Source organism: Oncorhynchus tshawytscha, linkage group LG26 (assembly GCF_018296145.1).
Source record: "Oncorhynchus tshawytscha isolate Ot180627B linkage group LG26, Otsh_v2.0, whole genome shotgun sequence".
Taxonomy (NCBI): domain Eukaryota; kingdom Metazoa; phylum Chordata; class Actinopteri; order Salmoniformes; family Salmonidae; genus Oncorhynchus; species Oncorhynchus tshawytscha.
In genome coordinates this window covers 36,741,314-36,768,709 of record NC_056454.1, presented here as the reverse complement: position 1 = coordinate 36,768,709, position 27,396 = coordinate 36,741,314, and the positions used below count along the sequence as shown (strand labels likewise).

General features: G+C 41.7%; 1 protein-coding gene across 2 annotated transcripts in view; it reads left to right on the top strand.

The window, feature by feature from the left end:
- LOC112225577 (ras-related protein Ral-B) overlaps window positions 1-24,717 on the top strand; it is a 39,489-nt gene extending 14,772 nt beyond the window's left edge. Inside the window, exons 1-5 of one of the 2 annotated variants that reach the window (XM_024389663.2) lie at window positions 12,423-12,444; window positions 21,433-21,627; window positions 22,057-22,265; window positions 22,499-22,676; window positions 22,861-24,717. In XM_024389663.2, the coding sequence (XP_024245431.1) occupies window positions 21,514-21,627; window positions 22,057-22,265; window positions 22,499-22,676; window positions 22,861-22,986 (627 nt within the window). In that variant the 5' untranslated portion in view covers window positions 12,423-12,444; window positions 21,433-21,513 and the 3' untranslated portion in view covers window positions 22,987-24,717. Of the gene's footprint in view, window positions 1-12,422; window positions 12,445-21,432; window positions 21,628-22,056; window positions 22,266-22,498; window positions 22,677-22,860 lie in introns of those variants that run through there. The other variant, XM_024389662.2, reaches the window with a different exon arrangement.
- Window positions 24,718-27,396: the final 2,679 nt, after the last annotated feature.

Below are 27,396 nucleotides of genomic sequence, written 5' to 3'. Positions count from 1 at the left end.
AAACAAATAGCCAAACCGAAAACTGCAGACATTACTAGTGCCTCCCATGCAAACCGACATAAAAAATTAACTGGGGGGGGTACAACACCTGTTCTCTTCTATTTTCAAACCCAAGCAATAATGGTAATATACCTGTCTTATATGAACTGGCTTGCACTGAGGTGGGAGGAGTGGCAATATCTCAGGTGTTTCCTTAAACGTGCTCCAAGGTGCCAATTTCAGTATGCACTGGTGGGGATATTTTAAGACCAACCAAAACCTGGTCTTAGTGGTAATGTGTTGGTTATTGCATTTAGTTTTTTTCCACAGAAGTGCAGCCTATCCAGCCATGATGCACAAAAAGCACAAGAGTGTTTTTTGTGCCCGTAAACCTGGTATTTAGAAACATAAAAAACAAATAGCCTCCTCTCTCAGTGAAGGCAGTTTTTTCGGGTCCTGCCCAATGAATTCGCTAAGTAGTTAAGACTATCAATAAAGGGTTTGACTCCTGAGACTGCTTTGAAAATAAGCTTAATTAAAAGATCAAGTTTGGCAACAGCAAAACAGTGAGTAGACATCACTGTTTTATCTATGTAGGCAAGTACATTATTTTAGCCAGCTCCTGTTATTATTTTGGATGTGCGTTTTAAACATTAAAAAAAAAGATACATGAAGGCTATGGAACGAGAGATTGGATAATGTCACGCCCTGGTCTAAGTATTTTGTGTTTTTCTTCATGTATTGGGTCAGGCCAGGGTGTGGCATGGGGTTTTTGTATTGTGGTGTGTTTTGTCTTGGGGTTCTGGTGTGTATGTATTGGGATTGTAGCTAGTGGGGTTATCTAGCAAAGTCTATGGCTGTCTGGAGTGGTTCTCAATCAGAGGCAGGTGTTTATCGTTGTCTCTGATTGGGAACCATATTTAGGCAGCCATATTCTTTGAGTTTGTGGTGGGTGATTGTCTTTAGTGTATTTGTTCCTGTCTCTGTGTTTTGCACCAGATAGGACTGTTTTAGGTTTCACATGTTTCTTGTTTTTGTAGTCAGTTGTTCATGTGCACATTTACGTATTAAAAGAACCATGGACACTTACCACGCCGCATATTGGTCCTCTGATCCTTTTCGCCTCTCCTCTTCGGAAGAAGAGGAGGAAATCCTTGACAGATAATCCGGTGATGCTCATATTTAGAAACATTTAAATTATTTTCCTTTAACAATTGCTTGTTTTCTGTTTGTTTGATCAGAAAACAAGCCCTTACAGTAGCCTATAACAAAAGCTGGTTCATCAGCAATGTGTCTGGTGTCTTTCTTATCCTAGACATGCATTACCCAAGTGTCCTATCCATAAAATGTTTCTAAATGGTCTACTCATGAGGCTTTTCCATTATTCCCAATTCATATAGACCTACCTGCAGAACATACTCCATTGGGCTTGTACCCATCCCCATTTCCCAAGAGCGACTCTTGTCCGGTTAATATTCATTAAAGCCAGTTACACCAATGTTGACTGTCAACACTCCAAACATATGGAGCAAACACTGGATGTTATTTATTATTATTTTTTACAGTTGCTATCACTTGTTACTACAGTTTATTAAGTAACATAAAATACTGTATCAGTCCACAATGGACTAGGACGAGAATATTCTGTGCCCCCAGCTGAATTAGAGTTAATCTACAGAATTTGAGACAAACTCGTGCAGTATTAAGCCATGGGGTGCCTTGATTGGTCAGTAAGTGTCCAAGCCCTTGTCACACCTAAAACTTGATTATTCATCAAAAACCCACAATTTCGCGCCACCACCAGCTATTGTGCTCATAATAACGTCTGTGAAAATAGCTAAAATAATTTCTGACACACCCCCGGACCTATAGTGCTACTGTCAGGGCTTAGATTTACAATTGGGTTCGGTTTGTTAAAATATAGTACTTAATGTTCTATTCGGTTGACTGCTGTTTATTTTGGATCAAATACCACAGTAGCTTTAGCGCCACTTGCTAGGCTGAACTATGTGTCATGTGTGCAGTAACCAGTAAACAGCATGGTGCCTGTTGCCTGACTTTACCCTCACCAATCTAACTTGTCAGTCACCTGCTCTGCTCCTCCTCTTCCTGCACTCATTCCCCTCCCCCGTGTCCTGGGCTGAGCTCCTGTCCTGACATGTGCCTTGATCGGCCCCAGCCCTCCCACTTATCTCCTCTCTGCTATGGAGAGGGTGTGAGGTCACCCTGGTCAAGGACCTCTCATCCAACCATGCACAGATCCATAGATAAGCATTTAGTAGTGATAGTATTGGTGTCTCTGATGGGTCTTTGGCATGGTTTGCTAACTACCTCTCTCAAAGAGTGCAGTGTATAAAGTCAGAACATCTGCTATCTCAGCCACTGCCTGTCACCATGGGAGTACCCCAAGGCTCGATCCTAGGCCCCACACTCTTCTCAATTTACATCAACAACATAGCTCTGGCAGTAGGAAGTTCTCTCATTCATTTATATGCAGATGATAGTCTTCTACTTAGCTGGCCCCTCCCTGGATTTTGTGTTAAATGCTCTACGACAAAGCTTTCTTAGTGTCCAACAAGCTTTCTCTACCCTTAACCTTGTTCTGAACACCTCAGCACATATCATAGCTGCAGGCTAAAGTTAAATCTAGACTTGGTTTCTTCTATTGTAATCGCTCCTCTTTCACCCCAGCTTCCAAACTAACCCTGATTCAGATTACCATCATTCCCATGCTAGATTACGGAGACATAATTTATAGATCGGCAGGTAAGGGTGCTCTCGAGCGACTAGATGTTCTTTACCATTCAGCCATTAGAAATGCCACCACTGCTCCTTATAGGACACCTCACTGCACTCTATACTCCTCTGTAAACTGGTCATCTCTGTATACCAGTCGCAAGACCCACTGGTTGATGCTTATTTATAAAATCCTCTTAGGACTCACTCCCACCTATCTGAGATATCTACTGCAGCCCTCATCCTCCACATACAACACCCGTTCTGCCAGTCACATTCTGTTAAATGTCCCCAATGCACACACATCCCTGGGTCGCTCGTCTTTTCAGTTCACTGCAGCTAGCGACTGGAACGAACTGTAACAAACACTCAAACTGGACAGTTTCATCTCTTCAATCAAAGACTCAATCATGGACACACTACTGACACTTTTGTCATAGTTTTTTTGGCCTTTTCCCCCAGCATTGTCCCAGCCATATCCGGCAGCAGGAAAAATGAAGTCCTTCCCAATATTATGGGGTTTGCCTGTCCTAGCCACTCGGTAGCTCACCATATAAGACTCTTCTAGCCCCTTATTATTAATGATATCTGTTGCTTTTATACATGTCTTACTACTCAAAAGTCATCTTCATTCTCGCTCCAAAAACCTCTGTGTCTTATATTTCAAATTGTCATGTTTTGTTTCTAAATGTCTGTGCAAGAGTGACGGTTTCATCGAGTTGTGAGATAGTACTTTTGCACAGACAGTGGTTGCTCCTTTAAAAGTTGCGTCATGCTGCAGTACACCTTGCGGGCTGCTGCAGCAGCATTCTGAGGCACTTTATCTAATTGTCAGCCAATACTTCTGTTAATGTGAGTTAGAGCTAGTTTGACCACCAGAGGGCATCTTTGAGAAGCATTTGATAGACTTCCATATTGGCAGTACAAGAGAATTTAAAACTTTTTTTGTAATAACATAGTATATGGGATTGATTTGAAGAAATTTGGCTTGATTAATATTATGGTGTTTCTATTCCGAGAAAAACAAAACCCTCAGGGTTTCCGTTAGGATGTAATGGAAAATATGACACTGTACAGTGTGACGGTCAGGAGTAGGCTACAGCATAAGAGGATTCTAAATTGTTTGCCTTCATTAGACAACTTTGTTCCAATATTTCTGTAAATCAGTGATATTTATTCCCATAGTAATTTGCTATGGATCCATGACTAAATCAACATCTGCATTTTGAAAGAGTATTTTCATCATTACTTTATTAACGAAAGCATAACGATGCTAGTGAAGAAATACAGTACTGTGCAGTATATGCTTTTACATTTGGATAATAAAGCATTTAACGCATTTTGAAGATAAGCCACCTGCATTTGTTTATTAGGCTACTGTGTAGCATAGTACAGTCCTGGGTAGGCATAGTACATCACTGGGCTATTTGGCTAAATAATCCCTGTGTCATGCGGGCAGGGCACGCGGAAGACCGTGATTCAATTCTCCGATGGGGAGGAAGGAGTAGGCTGTCCTTGTAAATAAGAATAGGTTCTTAACTGACTTGCCTAGTTCATTTCAATCTGGTGTGCCTGCGCTCATAAATTCAGAGCATTGTCAGTTTGTAAATTCAGACCGTTTCGCTCTTGGAGTGCACACTGGAAGTTCGAGCCGAGGAGTAGTGTTGATTTGAGCATTCTGGCCTTACAACTGCAGTCAAGCACCCAAGCTAACGTTGGCTTGCTAGCTACTTCCAGACATAAATCAGACCACTCTGACCATTTTACTCGCGCTAGCACAGCTGGTTAGGCAGTTTTCGTGTCAACCAGAGTGTTTGTGACGTTTACTGACACCGGCCATATTCAACAGGTGTTGAGTGTTCATAAATGAATTATTCTGCTCTCTGGTACACTCAGAGGATAGTGCTCTGAAATTGGAGTAGATAGCCAGAGCGGATTTACGAAAGCACCCCAATGTCCATTGAGAACGCCTAACGACTATACCATTTAGCTAAACTAAGAATGACGGGAATAATCCTATAGTTAATATACTGTCAAGTTTGATGCATAACTACTAACGTTAGGTAGATGGCTAACATACTGCTGTAATGATATGCTACGTGGTTCGTAAGGACAACATAGCTAACATTGTCAGCCAACATAACGTATAAGGTAATTTGTTTGAAAAGTCATTACTTTATTACATTGAGCAGCAAGCTACCGTGAGGACGCACTCTATCAACTCTGCGGCTTGAGCATGCTTTTGGTGCACAGTCGATAGCACGCTGGACTTCGTGCAAGAAGGTTGAGGGTTCGAAACCTGCTCCCTACTTGTTTCATTTCAAGTAATGCACAACTATCAGTTTATTATTTGGTTTATATTTCCAATTAATTGTCAGTTAGAGACACAGTAGTGCATTGGGACCCAAAAGCATAATCAGTGCTCTAACTCCCCCTTGGTCGTTAGGGCAAATCTGGTCTGTGATAGGAGAGGGTTTTTTCAACTAGCTCGGCTATTTAGACTATTCTTTAGTAAGGTTGAATAGTCTATTGTTCAGCTATTAGCCCCCCTCCACAACTTGCAACCAATTGTTGTTACTCCCATCTTGTCCTTGCCCTCTTCCACGTGTCATTCTCCACCAGAGTGGCTCGCTTGTGCCCGTGCAGGATACGGCAGCATCTTCGGTTGCTAAATTGTTAAATTAAACTCCAATTTCATTTCGCTATAAACCACTTTCCATTTTTGCAATTTTTTGAGTGTCGGTTTGGCTACAACCAATACTATTCAGCCTTTCTTACCAACACAAAGGAAGTCATAGCGGACACCTATGAAGGACTGTGTGATGATGGCATCTCAGGTAAGCAGCACTGGGCGTTCTTCTGTCCAACTTCTACATAGCTAGTAGTTAGCTCTTACGATTCAGTGTCGTTTCATAACATTCTACTATATTACTTACATACATACATACATACATACATACATACATACATACATACATACATACATACATACATACATACATACCATACATACATACATACATACATACATACATACATACATACATACATACATACATACATACATACATACATACCGTAGAATGATAAATCATGCAATTATTATTCTCAAGCTGTTCTCACCATTTTCAGTTGAATTCATCTAACTTTCTTGCAACTCATAAGCTTTTTGTTTCATTTTGTTTCATAGTCGATATATAATCATATTTCATGACAGTGTAACGGTTAGCTTTTATTACAGAAGAATGAAAGAACACAATATGTCTGTCAGGGAATCCTATTCTGATATGTCAGATGAAGAGTTAGACCAAAAAGTCAGAGCCATTAATGCATAGATGCCCCATGCAAGCTTTAGAATGGTCAAAGGAAGTCTCCAAGCCATGGGCCATCGTGTACTATGGTGCAGAGTTAGGGAGTCTTTGCAGCGTGTAGATGGTGCAGGTATCATTGCCAGAATGATCCAGCTTCGTTGCATTGCTCGGCAATGATGCTCTGTTGCTGCTCCCTCGTCCACATTGGTACAAATCATAAATTGATAAGGTACTTGTAACGTGCAATGAGTGAAGAGGTGTGGAGTCAGGCGCAGAGAGCAAAAGGATGTGGGAAAAAACACATTTTAATGTCCAGGAAAAATAACATGAACAAAAGTAGGAAAACAAATGAACAGAAATATTAACGGACAGCGCGAAACCCAAAATGCAAACAAAATACACTCTAACACAAAACAGACGAACAGGCCCGCACGAAACAGAAGCAGGCTGAACAAACTTAAATAACCCCACCCTAACAACCAAACAAGAAACAGGTGATACCAATTAGACAAAACCAAACGAACACAGAACAAAGGATCGGTGATAGCTAGTAGACCGGTGAGCGCCACCCGAACAAGAAGGGGAGTCACCTTCGGTAATATTCGTGACAGTACTAAGATGTATAATGTCTCCATAAAATCTAAGAAGTTATTTAAACTTTTTTATTCGTACTTATTCGTAGACAAATTTTCAATGATGTACTGGAGTTGATCTTCATCAACTAGTAATACATAAATAATGAAGCAGGTTAATCGGTTAAACATTTCACTTTTCATTCCAATGCTTTTTTTTCAAGATACAACATTGTCGTCTTTGGCGGTTATTATTTTGTATGCATATTGCATATTTCCCATCACCTAATGAACAACCACAAAACCAGTCTGGTGTTAAGCGTAGGCTAACTCTTGTATAGATGTTCTATCTGGACACTGCAGCCAATAACAAAGCAGCAACTGCTTTTGGATACTTTATGGATGGAGTCGGCAGCAATGGATGGCCTTCAAGGTAAATATTGATATAGTAGAATGAAATAAATAATTACTTGTATTATGTATATTCTAACATCTTGTGAGGAGTTACTTTCTGTATAGAAACCCTTGACATCTTCCTCATCAAACCTCGTAAGATTGCTTTCTGTGTTGTATTGACGTATCCTGAAAATGACATCTGCTGCTTTAGATCAAACTGTCATATCTCAGTTATTGTTTTCATATCTACAAAAAATAAGCTATTTTCTTTACTTTCAGAGTGTGAACTGATCAAGGGGTCAAAAATGTAGATATTGCCAGATGTTCACTGTCCGAGGAACAGGCTGTAGAAGCTTTATTGCTGCCAAAAGTGGCCATAACCAGAGGTAATTAAACTGTTCTGTGTTCTTCTTCTCTCTTCCTCTCTGCCTGTCTTGTTGTACATGGAACCTGTCTCACATGCATTCATTAAAAAACTCTTAAGATGTCAGCTGCTAATTTTAAGATTTACACCACATAAACATTGGCATTGTCCCTGGACTATCAAGCCCCTGTTGCTGCCAAATTTATCGTCACTAATACAGATTTGTTTCTCTTGAGCATTCCAGATTCAGTAGGCGGAGGACAAGATTTATTGGGAGGATAATCTGGAATCTGTAAACAGTGACAATGGGGTCATTGTTCCTGACATCCCATGCCCCCTGTCTACTGAGAATCTTGCTGTGATGCAACGTCAAGTGAACCCTACCACTGACACTTCATCTTTTGGTCAGGACATATCCATGCATGCTCTTCGATTAGTTATGAGTCTCCAGCCTTTTTAGGTGCAGTCCTCCCACACTATGTAGGATATTGTTTTAGCCCCAGTGCCACTCTTGATAATGGCTAACATTTGTATTTTTTTGGAGGAGGGTGAAAGCATAGCAGGCCCAGCTGTCAAAGCGAGAGAGTAGACTATTCTGGATAGAGCAGGTACTTTTGTGTATTCTATTTCTTGTGAGGTTTTCTGTCCTCAGATACAGAAAGCTGTGAAAGCCTGTCTGCAGATGAAGAGGTCCCAATGAAAAGCAGTGGTTCTCAGTCCTGGTCCTGGGGATTGGACCTGTTTTTGCCTTAGCTCTGATTCAAATGATTAACTCATCATCAAGCTTCAAGTGATATTTATGTATTTGTGACGCTATCCGTGATATGATTCTGCTATTGTCACATGCTACACATGCATCTATCTATCTATCCAATGTTATCATGATTTGTTATAAGTGATATTATACTTATATTATACAGGAAGTATTATTAAAGAGATGCTTTACAGATCACCGACCATTTCGAGTCCCACCGTACATTCTCCGCTATGCAATATGGTTTCCGAGCTGGTCATGGGTGCACCTCAGCCACGCTCAAGGTCCTAAACGATATCATAACTGCCATCGACAAAAGACAATATTGTGCAGCCTTATTCATTGACCTGGCCAAGGCTTTCAACTCTGTCAATCACCACATTCTTATCAGCAGACTCAACAGCCTTGGTTTCTCAAATGACTGCCTCGCCTGGTTCACCAACTTCTTCTCAGATAGAGTTCTGTGTGTCAAATCTGGCCCTTCTTTGGACACTGTGTTAACTAACCTTCAGACAAGCTTCAATGCCATCCATACAACTCTCCTTCCGTGGCCTCCAACTGCTCTTAAATGCAAGTAAAACTAAATGCATGCTCTTCAACCCGATCACTGCCCGCACCTGCCCGCCCGCCCGCCTAGCATCACTACTCTGGACGGTTCTGACTTAGAATATGTTGACAACTTCAAATACCTAGGTTTCTGGCTAGACTGTAAACTCTCCTTCCAGACTCATATTAAGCATCTCCAATCCTAAATTAAATCTAGAATCAGTTTCCTATTTCGCAATAAAGCATCCTTCACTCATGCTGCAAAACATACCCTCGTAGAACTGACTATCTTACTGATCCTTGACTTCGGCGATGTCATTTACAAAATAGCCTCCAACACTCTAATCAGCAAATTGGATGCAGTCTATCACAGTGCCATCTGTTTTGTCACCAAAGCAACATATACTACCCACCACTGCGACCTGTATTCTCTCGTTGGCTGGCCCTCGCTTCATATTCGTTGCCAAACCCATCAGCTCCAGGTCATCTATAAGTCTTTGGTAGGGAAAGCCCCACCTTATCTCAGCTCACTGGTTACCATAGCAGCACCCACCAGTAGCACGCGCTCCAGCATGTATATTTCACTGGTCATCCCCAATGACAATTCCTCTTTTGGTCACCTTTCCTTCCAGTTCTCTGCTGCCAATGACTGGAACGAATTGCAAAAATCACTGAAGCTGGAGACGCATATATCCCTCACTAACTTTAAGCATCAGCTATCAGAGCAGTTTACAGATCATTGCACCTGTAAATAGCCCATCCAACTACCTTATGCCCATATTGTTATTTTTTATTTTTTATTTTTTGCTCCTTTGCACCCCAGTATCTCTACTTGCATATTCATCTTCTGCACATCTATCACTACAGTGTTTATTTGCTAAATTGTAATTATTTCGCCACTTCGACCTTTTATTGCCTTACCTCCCTAATCTTAATTCATTTGCACACACTGTATATAGACTTTTCTATTGTGTTATTGACTGTAGGTTTGTTTATTCCATGTGTAACTCTGTGTTGTTGTTTGCGTTGTACTGCTTTATCTTGGCCAGGTTGCAGTTGTAAATGAGAACTTGTTCTCTACTGGCCTACCTGGTGAAATAAAAAAAAGACAAAATAAAAAACATTGAAATACAGATAGAGATGTAGTAGTCCCAGAGTTAATGATCCAAGGGCAGTTTTGCATTTCACCTCCTGATGATTATGATGACTGACCGTGTTAGAATAAAAAACAAAACAAAGCTTAATCATGCGCTCTATCTCTCTATCCATCGGCCTCTTGTCTACAGGTATGTTTTGATGTGAGAGAGGAAGCCAGTCCCGTCATTGCCACCTCACCCACTCTTAAGATTCGGGCCGACTGGGAGCCCAAGGCTGATTAGGAGACACCGCTAGAGACACTATGGAATTGTGATGAACTGAGAGAATATTAGGGTAGCACTGTAATTCATTAATCATGCTGTCTTCCCTGCTTCTCTGTTTTACCTCTTTCCTTTTCTGTCTTCTACACCCCTCTCCCCTCCTTTCTTCCTCTTTTTTTATAATAATGCACACCATATGTGCATTGAAGTACAGATTGAACTTGTATTTAGAATTTTACAATTATAATATTTATAATTAATGTATTATGTATTTATAACACCTGGATAATGAACTTTCAATAAAGCATTTCACATTCTCCACTGGTTGAAATGAAGTATCTCATTAGAATACTACACCTATTCTGTGTCCTTAGATTAATGCAGGATTACATCAGTCTTATAAGTTACAATGTGAAATCATTGATTCCCAGGAGCAGGAGTGGTAAACTAGTCAGCTAGTCAGCTAACTTAGCGGTTTTTGTAAATTAACTTTGACAAAAACATATGCACAATTGTTTGTCTCTACATTAACTAACATATTCCTCTCAATTGTAAATGTTTTGCTTGACTCATTATGACGTTATAACTGCTTACATTTGCTTCCACTGTAATGTTTTGTCAGCCATCTTTGCTGAAGAAAGTTGCCAGGGACTAGTTTCCCGCGTCAAATTCATCATTGTTCGTCAACCACTCGATATGATTGTTCATATAAAAACCTTGGGACTCAAATGCATAATGAGTGCTCTAACTCCGCCTTGTGGTGGTCTGGAGCAATGAAGCTGTGACGCTGGGTACTTCCAAGTCCCGTGGTGTAAGCTCGCAACTTTTAAAGGAGGAACCGCTGTATAACACACTGGCTGAGGAAAGGCACTACTCCCAATATAAGTGAACCCCAAATCAATGTAGTTCTCATCATATTTGCGTCGACGGTCCATTGTCCCTGCCTGTTCGGTGCTTTCCTGGGTAAGGGGTGAGCTAGGTGAGCTAACAACAAATGTAGAATTACTGATGCTAGCATTGGATGTGCTCATGGAAGCAGAACAACTTGTGTCGTTGACAGGTGCCAGTGTAGTACTGCTGGACACTAGATGGTTTAGTTTTATCTTCGGCAGTGAAACGAGAATACTAATAAAAAAAAAAAATGTGAATCACATTTTTATAGGGCGTATCCCTGATGGCATTGCGTGTACCCCAGTTTGGGAATACCTGGTCTAGGGAATCCAAATGAATTCCTCTAGCCTGGCTGTACGCTCCGGTCATTTATATTTCCACAGCCTCTAGCTGCCAGACACAGACGGACCAGTCAGATAGGCCTAGTACATCCTTACGGCCCTGTACTGTACTAGGCTGTATATATAGGTCAAGTAGAAGGCAGTGATTTCTGCTGAGGCCTGGCACGAGGGGCCACCCTCCATTTAAACTTAGCTGAGACTGTCACTCCCTGGCCGTGAAGTTAAAGGACACGAAGAAGGGATCCCATGACTCTGACTCATTCACAAGCGATTCAGGGTTTGTTCTTCAATGAGCCTACAATGACATTATCTGTAATGATACTGTTAAGGTATTGTAATGTAGATTAGGCAGTAGCATTGTATTGGTACAACATTTTAAACTGAGACCTAACTGAAAGTGAATGAGTGATAAACTAGGTTGAGTTGTAGTGTAGCAGGTCTGCTTCTCTTGCACTGTCTCATTGTGTGTTGGATGGAAGTTAGTAACACATGTACCTCCTGTTTAAAAGTGCTGAGTTCTGCAGTCAGCCAGAAGGGCCTGATGACTGCTGCCAGCCGGTGTGTCCTTCCTGTCAGTTCAGGGCTGCATCTGTCAATCGGCCTCCATGTTGCCATGGTTACTAGAAACAAAGACAGGAAGTTACATGGGGGTAAAATAAGTTACATCCCGTAAATGTAATAATGGCACAGTAGGAGATGGTTGCAGCTTTACGGTCTCCTAACCAACTGTGCTATTGTGTGTTTTTTGGCGTTATTTGTAACTTATTTTGTACATGTTTCTGCCACCGTCTCTTATGAACGAAAAGAGCTTCTAGATATCAGGACAGCGATTACTCACCTCATACTGGAAGAATATTTTTTCTTTAACAAGTTGGACGTGAAGGATTTACTTCAGACACCCGAAAAGGCCAAAATCCCCATGATTCAGATGAGATTGAGATAGCGGGGACGCACTTCAGGGTGCTTTGTAAGGATCTGATGGCGAGTGGGTAATCTGCCTCTACCATCAGTACTATTAGCCAACGTACAATCATTGGATAACAAAATAGACACACTACAATCACAAATATCCTACCAACAGGACATTAAAAACTGTAATATCTTATGTTTCACAGAGTCGTGGCTGAACGACAACATCAATAACATACAGCTGGTGGGTTTTACGCTGCATCGGCAAGATGGAACAGCCGCCTCCGGTATGGCAAGGGGTGGTGGTCTGTGTATATTTGTAAACAGCTGGTGCATGAAATTTAATAGTCAGGAAGTCTTAAGGTTTTGCTCGCCTGAGGTAGAGTATCTCATGATAAGCTGTAGACCACACTATTTACCAAGCAAGTTATCTATATTCTTCGTAGCTGTCTATTTACCACCACAAACCGATGCTGTCACTAAGACACTAAGACTCAATGAGCTGTATACGGCTATAAGCAAACAGGAAAACGCTCATCCAGAGGTGGAGTTCATAGTGGCCGGGGACTTGAATGCAGGGAAACTCATCCGTTTTACCTAATTTCTACCAGCATGTTAAATGTGCAACCAGAGGGGAAAAAAACTCTAGACCACCTTTACTCCACGCACAGAGACGCGTACAAAGCTCTCCATTTAGCAAATCTGACCATATTTCTATCCTCCTGATTCCTGCTTACGAGTTTTAAAAAAAACTCAAGAAGGAAACACCAGTGAAACGGTCAGATGATACAGATGATAAGATACAGGACTGTTTTGCTAGCACAGACTGGAATATGTTCCGGGATTCTTCCGATGGCATTGAGGAGTACACCACATCAGTCACTGGCATCATCAATAAGTGCGTTGATGACTTCGTCCCAACAGTTCTGTACGTACACACCACAACCAGTCAAGTAAAATTTGATTTGAAAATAACTCTACTTCTGCCCTAGCCCCCGAGTCAGTGGAGTTTTACCTTGACATTAGGCCTACATGTCCCACCAGTATAGGCTAGGCCCAGCTGACCGTAGCCCGTAGCTGACTGTGATGCCCCACAGCAATACATCTGCTCTAATCAATTTATTATGGAGCCTGTGTGTGTCAGTGTTTCTCATGTATCACTTTGGCAATAATCAACTAACCTAATGGAGTTATTAGTTTTCTGCTGTAGATAAATTATAACTTAACTGTGGCCAAGTGTGCATTAAAACAGATGCATGTTAATCAATATACGCAATAGTAATGAAACATTTGTTTTGTGTCATTTTCTCCATTTGGATTTAAAATTCTCTATCCCGGATCCCATTAATTTGACTTGCAGCTAGTCAAACAGTAATGTGCACAGTTTAGTGAAATAGTGTTTGTGTTTGTTTATGTTGCGCTGACATGTTTGTTGGAGACATTTACATGAACCTGGGAAAGATGTGACTGAAATCCCCTGAGGCAGGACAGAGAAGAGAGGGAAAGAGAGGGGTATGGGGAGGGGTAAAGATATGACAACTTGAGTTGGGTGACATGCAGATGCTTCGGAAATAGACTTAAGACTGGCTTAATGCTCTGCCTTAACAGGGACAGTTGTTTCTTATCTCTGTGTGCTGACTGTATGACGAATTGATTCCTGTTGTTCTTTTCTTCTGTCTGTCTGTCATGTGCTGGTAATGTGCTCAGTTTTTGAATGGAAATGTCTGTCTTTAGGGCTCAGACACACCAATAGCATTTCCTGGCCAAGAGTACTTAGCACCTCTGAACGTAATTTGTGAACCGAGTGGACACCGATTTTTTTTTTTTGGAATCATGTTTGGCAGTCAGCCAACAAGTCTGCAGCGGGTGGTCCCTAAACACAGAGTGCTGAACAATCGGCAGAAGAACGCTAGATCCACATTCGGTGCGATGTGTGTGAGCCTTTACTCAGAAACCAAGCTGAAGTAGCAAAGTGTCATGTCAAGCCTCCACATTACCCATAAGCACTCAATTACGTTGCGCCGGATGTCATGCATTTCAATTGGGGACGTCCACAATCGAGTGGAATTGCAATGCCCCCTTGCATTTGAAGGATCCATTGCGAGACAGACTCCATATATTTCAACAAAAAAGGCTTAACTTCTTATGGCTGCAGGGGCAGTATTGAGTAGCTTGGATGAAAGGTGCCCAGAGTAAACGGCCTGCTCCTCAGTCCCAGTTGCTAATATATGCATATTACTATTAGTATTGGATAGAAAACACTCTGAAGTTTCTAAAACTGTTTGAATGACGTATGTGAGTATAACAGAACTCATATGGCAGGCAAAAACCGGAGAAGAAATCCAAACAGGAAGTGGGAAATCAGAGGTTGGTCGATTTTCAATCCAGCCCCTATTGAATACACAGTGGGATATTGGTTATGTTGCACTTCCTAAGGCTTCCACTAGATGTCGACCGTCTTTAGAAACTTGAATGAGGCTTCTAATGTATTGTGGGGCCGGATGAGAGCTCTTTGAGTCAGTGGTCTGGCAGAGAGCCAGGTCCTGGTCATGCACATTTCACATGATAGCGACCTGCGTTCCATGGCATTTCTACAGACAATGGAATTCTCCGGTTGAAACGTTATTGAAGATTTATGATAACAACATCCTAAAGATTGATTCCATACATAGTTTGACAAGTTTCTTCGTCCTGTCATATAACTTTTTGAAGTTTTCATCCGACGTTTGGCTGGACCTGCACGAGCGTTTGGATTTGTGTACTAAACGTGCTAACAAAAGTAGCTACTTGGACATAAATAATGGACATTATCGAAGAAGGATTCTTGGGAGTGCATTCTGATGAAGATCATCAAAGGTAAGGGAATATTTATAATGTTATTTCTGATTTCTGTTGACTCCAACATGGCGGATGTATATTTTTTCTCAGATTATTGCATGGTTTGCTTTTTCCGTAAAGTTTTTTAAAAATCTGACACAGCGGTTGCATTAAGGAGAGGTATATCTATATTTCCATGTCTAACAATTGTATTTATCAACATTTATAATGAGTGTTTCTATAAAGTGATGTGGCTCTCTGCAATATCACCGGATGTTTTTGGAACTAGTGAACGTAACACGCCAATGTATACTGAGATTTTTTTTCGGACACTGATTAACAACAAGATTACCTTTAAAACGATATAAAACACATGTATGTTGAGGAATTTAATTATGAGATTTCTGTTGTTTTGAATTTGGCGCCCTGCACTTTCACTGGCTATTGTCATATCAGTCCCGTTAACGGGATTGCAGCCCTAAGAAGTTTTAATGGGATAGCTAGCAACTTGTTAATAATTACCCATTGCTACAAATGAGTACTATATTAATAGTAGTATTAAATAATACACTTTGGCTGCTAAGCCACTTATATTATGACTGTTGCCTCACTTTTTTTCTCCCTAATATCCAATTGGTAGTCTTGTCCCATCGTTGTAACTCCTGTACGGACTCGGGAGAGGCTAAGGTTGAGAACCATGCGTCCTCCGAATCACGACCCTGCCAAGCTGCACTGCTTCTTGACACACTGCTCGCTTAACCCGGAAGCCAGCCGTACCAATGTGTCAGAGGAAACACCATGCAACTGGCGACCGAAGTTAGCTTGCAGGTGCCCGGCCCGCCACAAGGAGTCGCTTGAGCGCGATGGGACAAGGCCATCCAGGCCGGCCAAACCTTCCCCTAACCTGGACGACACTGGGCCAATTGTGCGCTGCCTCATGGGTCTCCCGGTCATGGCTGGATGCGACACAGCCTGGGATCAATCCCAGGGCTGTAGGGACACTTCAAGCACTGCGATGCAGTGCCTTAGACCTCTGCGCCACTCAGGAGGCCGTGATGTTTGTTTTTGATGATAATTATTAGATATAGGTCGTTAGCTACAGTGGTATCTTCAACCTAGGCTAGCTTTTAGGTAGCTAGCTGCTCTGCAGTGCAAGCTAGCTTGACTTGCTGTAAAGTTAGAGAAAAAAGTTGAGGAAAAATGAACAAAACATGTTTTATTATCACCTGAAACGATCTATTATATATCATGTCTTGAATAAAAAGGTTGTATTTTGCAATCTCCCAAAATAAATGCGATCTCTGACGGGAGATGTGTTCACCTCCATCTTGCTTTACAAACACTACACTTGTCCGTTCAGTAGAATTTGTGATGATGTACGGCCTAATGAAATGCGTCACAATGTAAACCGGGCATCAATTTTACAGCAGTTACAGTTCATGTGTTTACCTGTATACCCAGAACAAAATGTTTTGCATAATTGTGTCAGATGTTCGATGAAATTCTTTGGGAAGATGTGTTAGAAAATGTACTAATGAGACTAGTGAAGTCGCCACCCCTCGAAACGGAAAAAGTTCTGCCAGTTTGGGGAAAGTCTATGACAAGTCAATGGCCTAAATGTCCCCTTGAAATGATCAGTGACAAAATCAGCGTACTGGAACAAAGTTCCTCATTAGTCTTGCATCCCACAGTCGGGCGACAGATGCGACAACCATTTATGTTATGTGCATGTGTCAACAAGACATTACCTGTACTGGGGCAGGGTGGAGGTTGTCATGGTAACCAGCTAAGCTTGGCTGTGGCCATGCCTGGAGGGAGGGAGGGGTAGAGTGGAGAGAGAAAGATGCGTGTCAGTAGGCTATACTACACAGAAGCAGGAAGGACAGGGCTTGGTCCCTTCCTTGACAAAGCCTTCACAACAGTGTGAAGGGAGTTGTTACAGTATGTTACAGGACGCAGTTAATTTTCCAGATCCAATTTATCCTCATTAAAGTGACTCTGTACATAGCCGCAGGAACTAGTTTGGGGTGGGGGTGCTGTGTTTGTTTTGCTCTAAAATGCTATTTGGAGAACAGCAAAAACACAACCAAAAAATGTCCCCAAGACAGTATCACAGCAGTATTACGTTTACAGTATATTAGGTTTAAAGGTCTGTGGAATGGTGTGTACAATGTACTACTCAACCTCATTATACATAGGCTACGTTGACTAATTTAGCCTACTTGTGGAACAGTGCATACAGTGCAACATGAAATAGATGCATAATACTCGCTATCAAGGCTGACTTCAAATACCGACGTCAATGTAAAAGTAACCAGAGCATAAAACAGCTATGCCAGGTAAATCCTACACATGCATTGAAATAAGGCATACATCAAAAGGAATGACTAAGGCCTACAATTGACAGCGACAAGACAAACAAACTCGACCAAGGAATGAAGACAAATCTACACATTAAGGCCACACGCGTGATTCAGTACCGCTGAATGGACAGCGCCTCGGTACAGGTAGGCATAGTGGAGCTCCGTGGGGTGTGGCTGAATGGACAGCGCCTCGGTACAGGTAGGCATAGTGGAGCTCCGTGGGGTGTGGCTGAATGGACAGCGCCTCGGTACAGGTAGGCATAGTGGAGTTCCGTGGGGTGTGGCTGAATGGACAGCGCCTCGGTACAGGTAGGCATAGTGGAGCTCCGTGGGGTGTGGCTGAATGGACAGTGTCTCTGTCTAGTTCCCAGCAAGAATTAGGCTATTCAGTTTGTGGGCAATTAGACATTTTCTGGGCACAGTTGAGTAGCCTACAATGCTTCATATGAAAATCCTGACTGGACACATATCTTTAGAAATTGTAGGATCAATTGTAAGTTGCAGACCCCCTGCTATATGAAGTCACCCTTGTGGAACAGTGCACACAGTCTACTATGACAGTGTAAATGTCTCGTACGCTTCCCACCAAAATGGTTGCTCTGCATTCAGAGATGTTCATTATAATGTGTGCACCCAGTTCATTTTTGTATTTTCCTGTCTGCATTATTCACTAGAAAAGGGAAACATTCTGTGAATATTGAACAAAGTGTTTCTGAGAATATTGAAACATTGTATAACGGAACAAGGCGGCTCAGAGAATATTGAAACATTTGTATCAACAAGACTGCTCTGAGAATATTCATATTGCAACATAGTAGCCAACGCAGAGGCAGCTTGTCTCTTTCTGATATTATTGTGTTGCCTACACAGCATCTGGGTGCTCACTATATACAAAAAACAGCCCTACATCCACACTATAGCTAAATTATGTTTAATGACGTTTTGCCAGCAAGATTAGTCTGTTAGAATATCTCATTTTAATTCAGGAAGATGGACAAGCGAGACTAAGAGGTGGAAATGCATTATACCAGAGGCAGGCAGGTATAATACAGTGGCAAGAAAAAGTCCTTGAACCCTTTGAAATACCTTGAATTCTGCATAAATTAGTCATAAAATATGGTCTTCATCTAGGTCACAACAATAGACAAACACAGTCTGCTTAAACTAATAACACACAAACGATGATACGTTTTCATGTCTTAAATTGAACACACCGTGTAAACATTCACAGTACAGGGTGGGAAAAGTATGTGAAACCTTGGATTTATAACTGGTTGACCCTCCTCTGGCAACCATAACCTCAACCAAATGTTTTCTGTAGTTGCGGATCAGACCTTCACAACGGCCAGGAGGAATTGTGGACCATTCCTCTTTACAAAACTCATTTGAGTTTCAGTTCATCGATATTCTTGGGATGTCTGGTGTGAACTGCTCTCTTGAGGTCATGCCACAGCATCTCAATGGGGTTGAGGTCAGGACTGACTGGGAGGAAGGAGTCTTATGGCTTGGGGTAGAAGCTGTTTAGAAGCCTCTTGGACCTAGACTTGGCGCTCCGGTACCACTTGCCGTGAGGTAGCAGAGAGAACAGTCTATGACTAGGGTGGCTGGAGTCTAGGATGGCAAGAAGCTTGGCCCCAGTGATGTACTGGGCCGTACGCACTACCCTCTGTAGTGCCTTGCGGCCGAGGTAGTTGCCATGGGGGCGGCCCCTCAGGAAGTCCAGGATCCAGTTGCAGAGGGAGGTGTTTAGTCCCAGGGTCCTTAACTTATTGATGAGCTTTGAGGGCACTATGGTGTGGAACGCTGAGCTTTAGTCAATGAATAGCATTCTCACATAGGTGTTCCTTTTGTCAAAGGTGGGAAAGGACCATTTGGAATGCAATAGAGATTGCATCATCTGTGGATCTGTTGGGGCTGTATGCAAATCCAGGTAATTCCAAAGGGTTCACATACTTATCTTGCCACTGTACATGTAGGGATGATGATGTAGGCCTACAGCAAGAAGTTAAAAAAGTTAGGTAATCATTCATTATTTGCATTCTCAATTATCATTCTGTCACTGCATGGGAATGCACATTTGTTATAGCCTAAAATTGAAAGACATGTATTTTGGGGAAATGTTCTAAATATCAAGTTGTTCAGTTTATTTTCATACCAATAGGCTTAGATGAAACCAAAATTGCAGTAGCCCGTTGGGTGAATAAATTAAAATAACAATTAGGCTCACAGCTATCACAACCTATATTTTAATAGCAAACAAAACAGGGTTTGGTTTTGAATGGTCACCAAAAAGGAGGGCTCCCCACTTCCCTATTAAATTAACCCCTGGCTATCAGATTACAACAAGGTTTACTAGGCCAAGTTCAAATGCTGACATCAAATTCAAAGCAATTGGAACATTGCCTAAACCACTGACCAGTAAATCAAATGGAACTGTCTCTGCCCTCTAAATGGGGCACAGGCTGGCAGCAATGCTCCACATGGTCCTAAAGTCAGCCATTACAGTAACCAGCCATTGAATTTTAAATCGTGATTGGATTAAAAAAAAAAACTTTTTGTTGTTGTTGCCTACCCACATGATGCCCTTGCTGGGGGAGGAGGGCGGGGGAGCTGAGACAATGTGTTGGGGGGGGGGCTATGATGCTGTATGAGGGTATGACTCTGTATGAGGGTGGTTGTTGAAACATTTGGAGATTACTTTACAAAAAAAGTTGAATCTACTATTTCCATGACTCTTTCTATTGATAACTTCCAGTTTGACACTGCTATAAGAACTTCTGAAACTGTTCTCACTGAAGCTCAAAGGCCATGATGGTTAAAATATATGGCAGACGATATGTTATTAAACAGCCTTGTCAAGGGATATCAGTTGGCCAGAGCATATTATAATTTCACCCACTGAACTACTTTGACATAATGTCTCTTGGCACTAAAAGTAACCTGACAGTAACTGCCCAGTGTTCTGTATATGCAAAGCTATTGCCCTGCCCTGAAGGTGTCTGTCTCTTTCTGAGCTTTCCAATGAGTTAGGCTGTCCTTAAGAGGGATTTATCCTATTTAAAAATGACACCCAGCAGGAGTAGGCATGATGGCTTCATATCCTCATAAAGATTTTCATATCATCATACTGTCTTTCATCCCGGGATTTACAGTATTACCAGCATAGCATACAAGGGGGTGCTAAAAAGGCAAGAAATGCCCATTGGGCCTAGATTACCAGAATGCTAACACAATTAGAACAAACTAATAGCGAAATCACAAATGCTAACGAGCAAAAGCGAAAATAAACTAAATTGCAAAGACAGGCAAATACAGTTTATAAAGTTATACAAGCATAGCCAGTAGCTACCGAATGTCATTTTCGGATAGTGTGGACATTTACAAACGAAAGTGAATGAGAGAAATTGCGCAAATGAACAAAGTTGTGATGCAAGCTTTTCTGAAGGAAGAGCAGCATGTGCAGAGGGGAGAAGAATGGTGGAGAATAAAACACTAGTAGGAAGCACAGGGAAAAAATGGCAACTGTACATATAACTCATCTAGAGCTATTTGACATCTGGCAGAAAGCCATTATAATATATCTGATGGCAAACATTTAGTAGGAAATTGCATAAAAGTGTACCTTCATCACCACATGTGCACCGCACAACAGAGACATGCCGATAGATATAGAAGGTTATGGACTCACCGGCTTCCGCTTTCTCTTTTTGTGCTATTTACAAACACGTGACTGGCTCAACTGTTCTGCGGAACTACGGTGAGCTTCATAATGTAAAATAATGTGACAGGTGAAATGAAGAACGTAATCTACTTTCTCTGTTAACGTATTGCACAAGTTGACTGAGGGTATTAACTTAAAAAATAGCTACGAATATTGACATTTATTGCAGAACTGCAGAGAAATAGTTTTGATGGTATTGAAAAACCATCCTGTGTCTTTTTCCAGATACCACAGTATACGGTATATACAATATACCACCCAAGCTTTGCAGACTGTTGACTGGGCCTTGTGTGTAGTACTGTGTGTAATATCAGTATTGCTTGTTTGTATGTGTTTTACTCACTGTCTAACTGTTGTGCCCTCTGTGTCCACAGGTGGTGTCAGTGAGTGTTTTGAGCATAGTGACAGTGTGTGTGTGTGTGTGACGGTGTGTGTGTGTGAGACAGAGACCAGCAATGGCTGCCAGTAAGAATAAGACCCAGAGTTCTCTGGCCCTGCACAAGGTCATCATGGTAGGCAGTGGTGGTGTGGGCAAGTCTGCACTCACACTGCAGTTCATGTATGACGAGGTGAGAACACACACACACACACACACACACACACACACACACACACACACACACACACACACACACACACACACACACACACACACTTAGCTCAACTCATTGCATAGCTACAGCAGTATTGACATGGTTCATGCTCACACAAACTGAGCATTCCATGTTTGCTAGCCTGTCATACATCATTGTTACATTGTGTTGAACCCTGTTATCCAACTTGACAAGAATTAAATAAAAGTTCACATTACCCAAAGTTCAACTGTTTCCCGTTAAGTACTGTGACACAATGACTGTGTGGTTGAGGTGTTCGTCTTGGTCCTCTGTCCAGTTTGTGGAGGACTACGAGACACCAAGGCAGACAGCTACATACTATCTGCCTAACTTAGTCTTGTCTGTTGGAGACATTCTGACGGTTGTGTGGTTTCCTCCTCCTAGTTCGTAGAGGACTACGAGCCCACCAAGGCAGACAGCTACAGGAAGAAGGTAGTGCTGGATGGAGAGGAGGTCCAGATCGATATCCTGGACACGGCTGGACAGGAGGACTATGCTGCTATCAGAGACAACTACTTCAGGAGTGGAGAGGGCTTCCTGCTCGTCTTCTCCATCACAGAACACGAGTCTTTCACAGCCACAGCAGAGTTCAGGTTGGTGATCATTCATTAGTTAGCATGTATGGCAGTGATGACAGTCATATGGCGGTGAGTCAGATTGGAGAGTCACAATGATGACAGTAACGATAGAAGACCCAAGCCGTGATGTGTGTGTGTGTGTGTGTGTGTTTGTGTGTGTGGGGTGCATGCATCTAGGACCTGTGTACCTTAAATGCTTGTTTGTGGATCTACAATCCTAATAAGTCTTTATAATGTGTGTTTTTTAGAGAGCAGATCCTGCGTGTGAAAGCGGAAGAGGATAAGATTCCTCTGTTGGTGGTGGGGAACAAGTCTGACTTGGAGGACCGCAGACAGGTGTCTGTAGACGAGGCCCGAGCCAAGGCAGAGGAGTGGGGGGTGCAGTACGTGGAGACATCAGCCAAGACGCGAGCCAACGTCGACAAGGTACTGTGTGTGTTTGTGTGTATGGGTGGGTGGGCGTGTTTATAATTACATATTGCAGACAATTCTCTTCTATATGTAATTTTCAAGGTGCTCAAGTAATTCAGAAATAGTTGTGGACTATCACTTGAGTAATTGTCTGTTCAGGTAAATGTGTGTGGTAACATGGTTCCTTTTCATTCTCAAGGTATTCTTTGACCTGATGCGGGAGGTGCGGGGAAAGAAGATGTCGGAAAACAAGGACAAAAACGGCAAGGGGAAGCACAAGAATAAGAACAAGAAGAGTTTCAAAGAGCGATGCTGTTTACTCTGAACGCAACATGGACCTTTACAACACAAAACACCACAATCTATCGTTACGCGGAGGAACCAACTTGACCAGAATCACAGAGCATCCATCCTCACGTTGAGTTGAAATATGTGTCTGTTAGTATTGAATCTGGCCATATTTTTAGTGTTGTTTAGCAGGTTTGGGGTCAGTTCTATTTAAACTGTCAATTCCAGAAGTTAACTAATATTCCAATTGCAATTTTGCTCATTGCTTTTTAATACAGAAAATTGGAATTTGGAATTTCAGTTTACTTGTTGAAGTGAAATTAATTTTTTTCCTCCAACCCAGGTGTTTACCACATTCTCAACCACTGTTTTTGCATCTAAAACTTAAGCTTTGATAGATATTCTGGATGTTTATTTTTTTTAATGGAAGGTGACCACTGTTCTGTGACTTGGACTGCAATGCATGACCTCTCCCCTGATAACAACAAACCAATTTCCAAACTGCCCCAAACACTAACTTCAGTCTGCTTGGATCTTGTTCTGTCTATCTCAATATGTCTGTCCTTTATGATCAACAGATGGTCATGCCATTTATTTTAGTCTACAACGTGCATGGGGATTTTAATCTAGAATGGGAATGAATCTGTGAATGGGGATAGGTTCAGTCAAGGACAGAAATGTAGCGAAACTCTATTCAATGCTTTTCACTGATGTCTGTTTGTGGTATGGACATCAGACTAAGCTTAGTATGTTAATGATTTAAAAAAATATATATTTACCAGTTAATAAGAGGGACTAGAACTGAACGTGCCATTGTTTCCTCTACAATAGGATAAAGCAATTGTCAATCAAGAAGGCTCATCGTCTTAGGATTCAAAGCACATGTGATATTATTAGGGCCAGTCAGTTTACATTGTCAGGAAAAACTCCTGGCCCTGGTCTAAGTAGGATGGATGTTGAAGTGTGAAGTTGTTACAGTTTACTAACCAGAGGTCCTGTGGTAATGGACAGGCAGTGTTTCTGGAGACCCCTGCTGGCATTCCTTGGTAAATACAGGAACTGAAAATGGAACTGCCCCCACATCCATTAGTCCTTTCGATATGGGTCAGTTGGCACCATAAGAGTTGGCACCATAACTATCAGCCAGTCACCTTCAGTTTTGGGTTATTAATATTTGTACTTATTTTGGGTTTTATTCAAATGCTTTTTTTGTAGAAAGTGCACTACATTGTTGCCAATACCTTAAAAAAATAACTGTTCAGAGTTCCCATGCTAGAGAATGCTAAAGCAGTTTGTGCCATCAACACAAGGATAACATGATATCGCCTACCAACTAATCTCAATATAAATAATGTTTGTTAATTAACTGAGTGAATGTATGTGCATCAGACAGCAGTTGATACTTCTGGTTCCTTTGTGTCCGTGTGAATGAAACCTGGGTCATGTTATTTGGCACCAAATGGAAGAAAATTGACTGAAACAGGAAGGGACTTTTTTGTTGTTGCTGAAAAACAATGTGCCCTAATGAACGCCACTCTGGTGAGGGACACAGTTTGTTCGCTGTTATTGTTGGATCAGTCACTCTGTTCTGCCCTACAACAGTAAAGTAATATTTCCAACAACTGTCCTAACTGTTCTGCTCTTTTATAAAAATGTGTGTCCTCTTCTGTTGTTTTAAAGCTAGTCTACTATTGCTAGGTTTTTCACTGTCTTCTGAACAAAAAAATGACTTCAAAATGTTGCCAAATAAATGCTTTTTTCTTTGTAATATTGGCATGGTCTACTTAAAGTAAAATTGTCACTATAGTGTGTAAAATGTATTTGATTCAACCAAATGGGAGTAGACAATATTTCCTTTTGATGTACTTTTTTGAATGTATATTTGGAAATGCATACTAGTATTCCAGTACTTGATATACCTCTCAACTGTGTTTCTGATTGCATGCATGTGCAGTAGCCTACAGTTACCCTCCTAGTGTAAGTAAAGTAATGGTTTGCATCATGTCGTTATGGACCAGGGAAGCAAAAATACCAGACGGTGTCCTTAGCTAGTCATTTGCTGTTATTTCGATGGATACATGTCACGTGTTATGATGGTGCAAAAAAACAGGGCTCCTTTAGACCTGCAGTCCTGTAGGATTTCACTCCAACCCTGTTCCTTTAGACCAACAGTCCTGTAGAATTTCACTCCAACCCTGTTCCTTTAGACCTGCAGTCCTGTAGGATTTCACTCCAACCCTGTTCCTTTAGACCTGCAGTCCTGTAGGATTTCACTCCAACCCTGTTCCTTTAGACCTGCAGTCCTGTAGGATTTCACTCCAACCCTGTTCCTTTAGACCTGCAGTCCTGTAGGATTTCACTCCAACCCTGTTCCTTTAGACCTGCAGTCCTGTAGGATTTCACTCCAACCCTGTTCCTTTAGACCTGCAGTCCTGTAGGATTTCACTCCAACCCTGTTCCTTTAGACCTGCAGTCCTGTAGGATTTCACTCCAACCCTGTTCCTTTAGACCTGCAGTCCTGTAGGATTTCACTCCAACCCTGTTCCTTTAGACCTGCAGTCCTGTAGGATTTCACTCCAACCCTGTTCCTTTAGACCTGCAGTCCTGTAGGATTTCACTCCAACCCTAATCTAGCAAACCTGATTTGAATAATTAGCTGGTTGATAAACTGAATCCGGTTAGTTACAACTGGGGTTAGATTGAAAACCTACAGGAGGGTAGCGCTCCAGGAACGGGGGCCAGAGAGCCCTGGCATGCTCCGGTACTTTGGCGACTAAGAAAGTAATTTTTTAACCTCCCACTTTGGGCTGGATGTGTCAATGTGTCCTCTTTTCATACTTGCTTAATTTATGAGCAGAATTACTGTTGTGCCTCAATTAGCCATGGAATCCTTAGTTTGAAAGTGACTGTTTTCCCTACATTTCCCCCCCACGGGGAAGCCAACAAGCTTGAGCCAATGAGCTTCAGCCTCTCGCATTTGAGTGACTGCTAGCAAGAGGCCTTCCCAGTGTTACCCAATGAAGTTGTAGGGCGGGCCCAACTGCTCAGTGGACAAAGCAGAGAGCCCAATGACATGGTGGACATTTCTGCACATATGTGACGTAGTCCCCAATTGTCGGGGACCACTTTTGTCTCTTGAGTGCTACTTTCAGAACTACTGACTAAAAAGTTTAACAAGAGTACTAAATAATATCTTTAAATGCTGAAAATATTGTAGCCTTAAGCATTTATGTTATTATGTTAGTTTATACTTGCTTGTTTCATTACATTCATAAAGCATACAGATGTTACTAAGATATTGTCCAGAAGTTTACAGAAAGAGTTTTTAAGGCCCTTGGCTTGACAGCTCAATACCCCTAAAACTGCAGGCCACTGCCTTACAGCTCTATATTAATAGACTTGCTTGGAATATCAAGCTTATCTCGATTTTGATGGATATACTGTTAAGATCTTCAGGTGAATTTTTTATTAACTAATACTTATTTTTATTCGGATTTAGCTGGCTTTAGACTGGCATGGGCTGTCTAGCTAGCTAGCTTGCTTATAAATATCAATTTGAATGATTATGTTGGTCAATAAAAGTGCATTCATTTCGGGAGATGTTTTAACAAACATTTAATCAGATACGGTATCTTCTCAATTTTACCAATATTTCGGGACCGTGTGGATCTTTATTCTTTCTCTTGCCGGCTAGTTCGCTCGCTTCCTGAAAAATTCCGTTCTAGTTTTGGGCATATTAGAACATATGAAGGAGGAGAGGATTGGGGAAAATAGCGGGTGCTTGGGCTGCTCGGATGATCTGTTAAAAGGATATTTCATCTCAACCTCATATGTAAGCCATGCACATGTGGATAATATTGTAACAACTGAGCATATTTCCATGAAACTTTGAACACCAGAAGCTTAACTGGCTAGGCGTTATAGCGCTCCTTCTTGCCTTCCACGTTCACATTGCCGACTCCAAAAAGTGACCGGACGGCGTGACAACTCGTGGGCCTGCTAGCTACATCCGTCATTTCAAACATAATAAATACTGGACTTTGAACCCCAAAACTTCTTAGCTAGACTTTGGTAATTTTCCTAAGCATATCATAAGAATAAAATTGCAACGTACACAGTTTTATTGTTAGTAAGAGAGGAAGAGGTGGTTATATACACACTGAGTATACAAAACATTAAGAACACCTGCTCTTTCCATGACATAGACTTGCAATAGACTTGCTTTCACCAGGTGAAAGCTATGATCTTTATTGATGTCTACTACCATTTTTAAGCCTTGAGACAATTGAGACATGGATTGTGTTTGTGTGCCATTCAGAGGGCGAATGGGTAAGACAAAAGACAAGTGCCTTTGAACCAGGTATGATAGTAGGTGCCAGGCGCACCAGTTTGAGTGTGTCAAGAACTGCAACGTTGCTGGGTTTTTCACGCTCAACAGTTTCCAGTG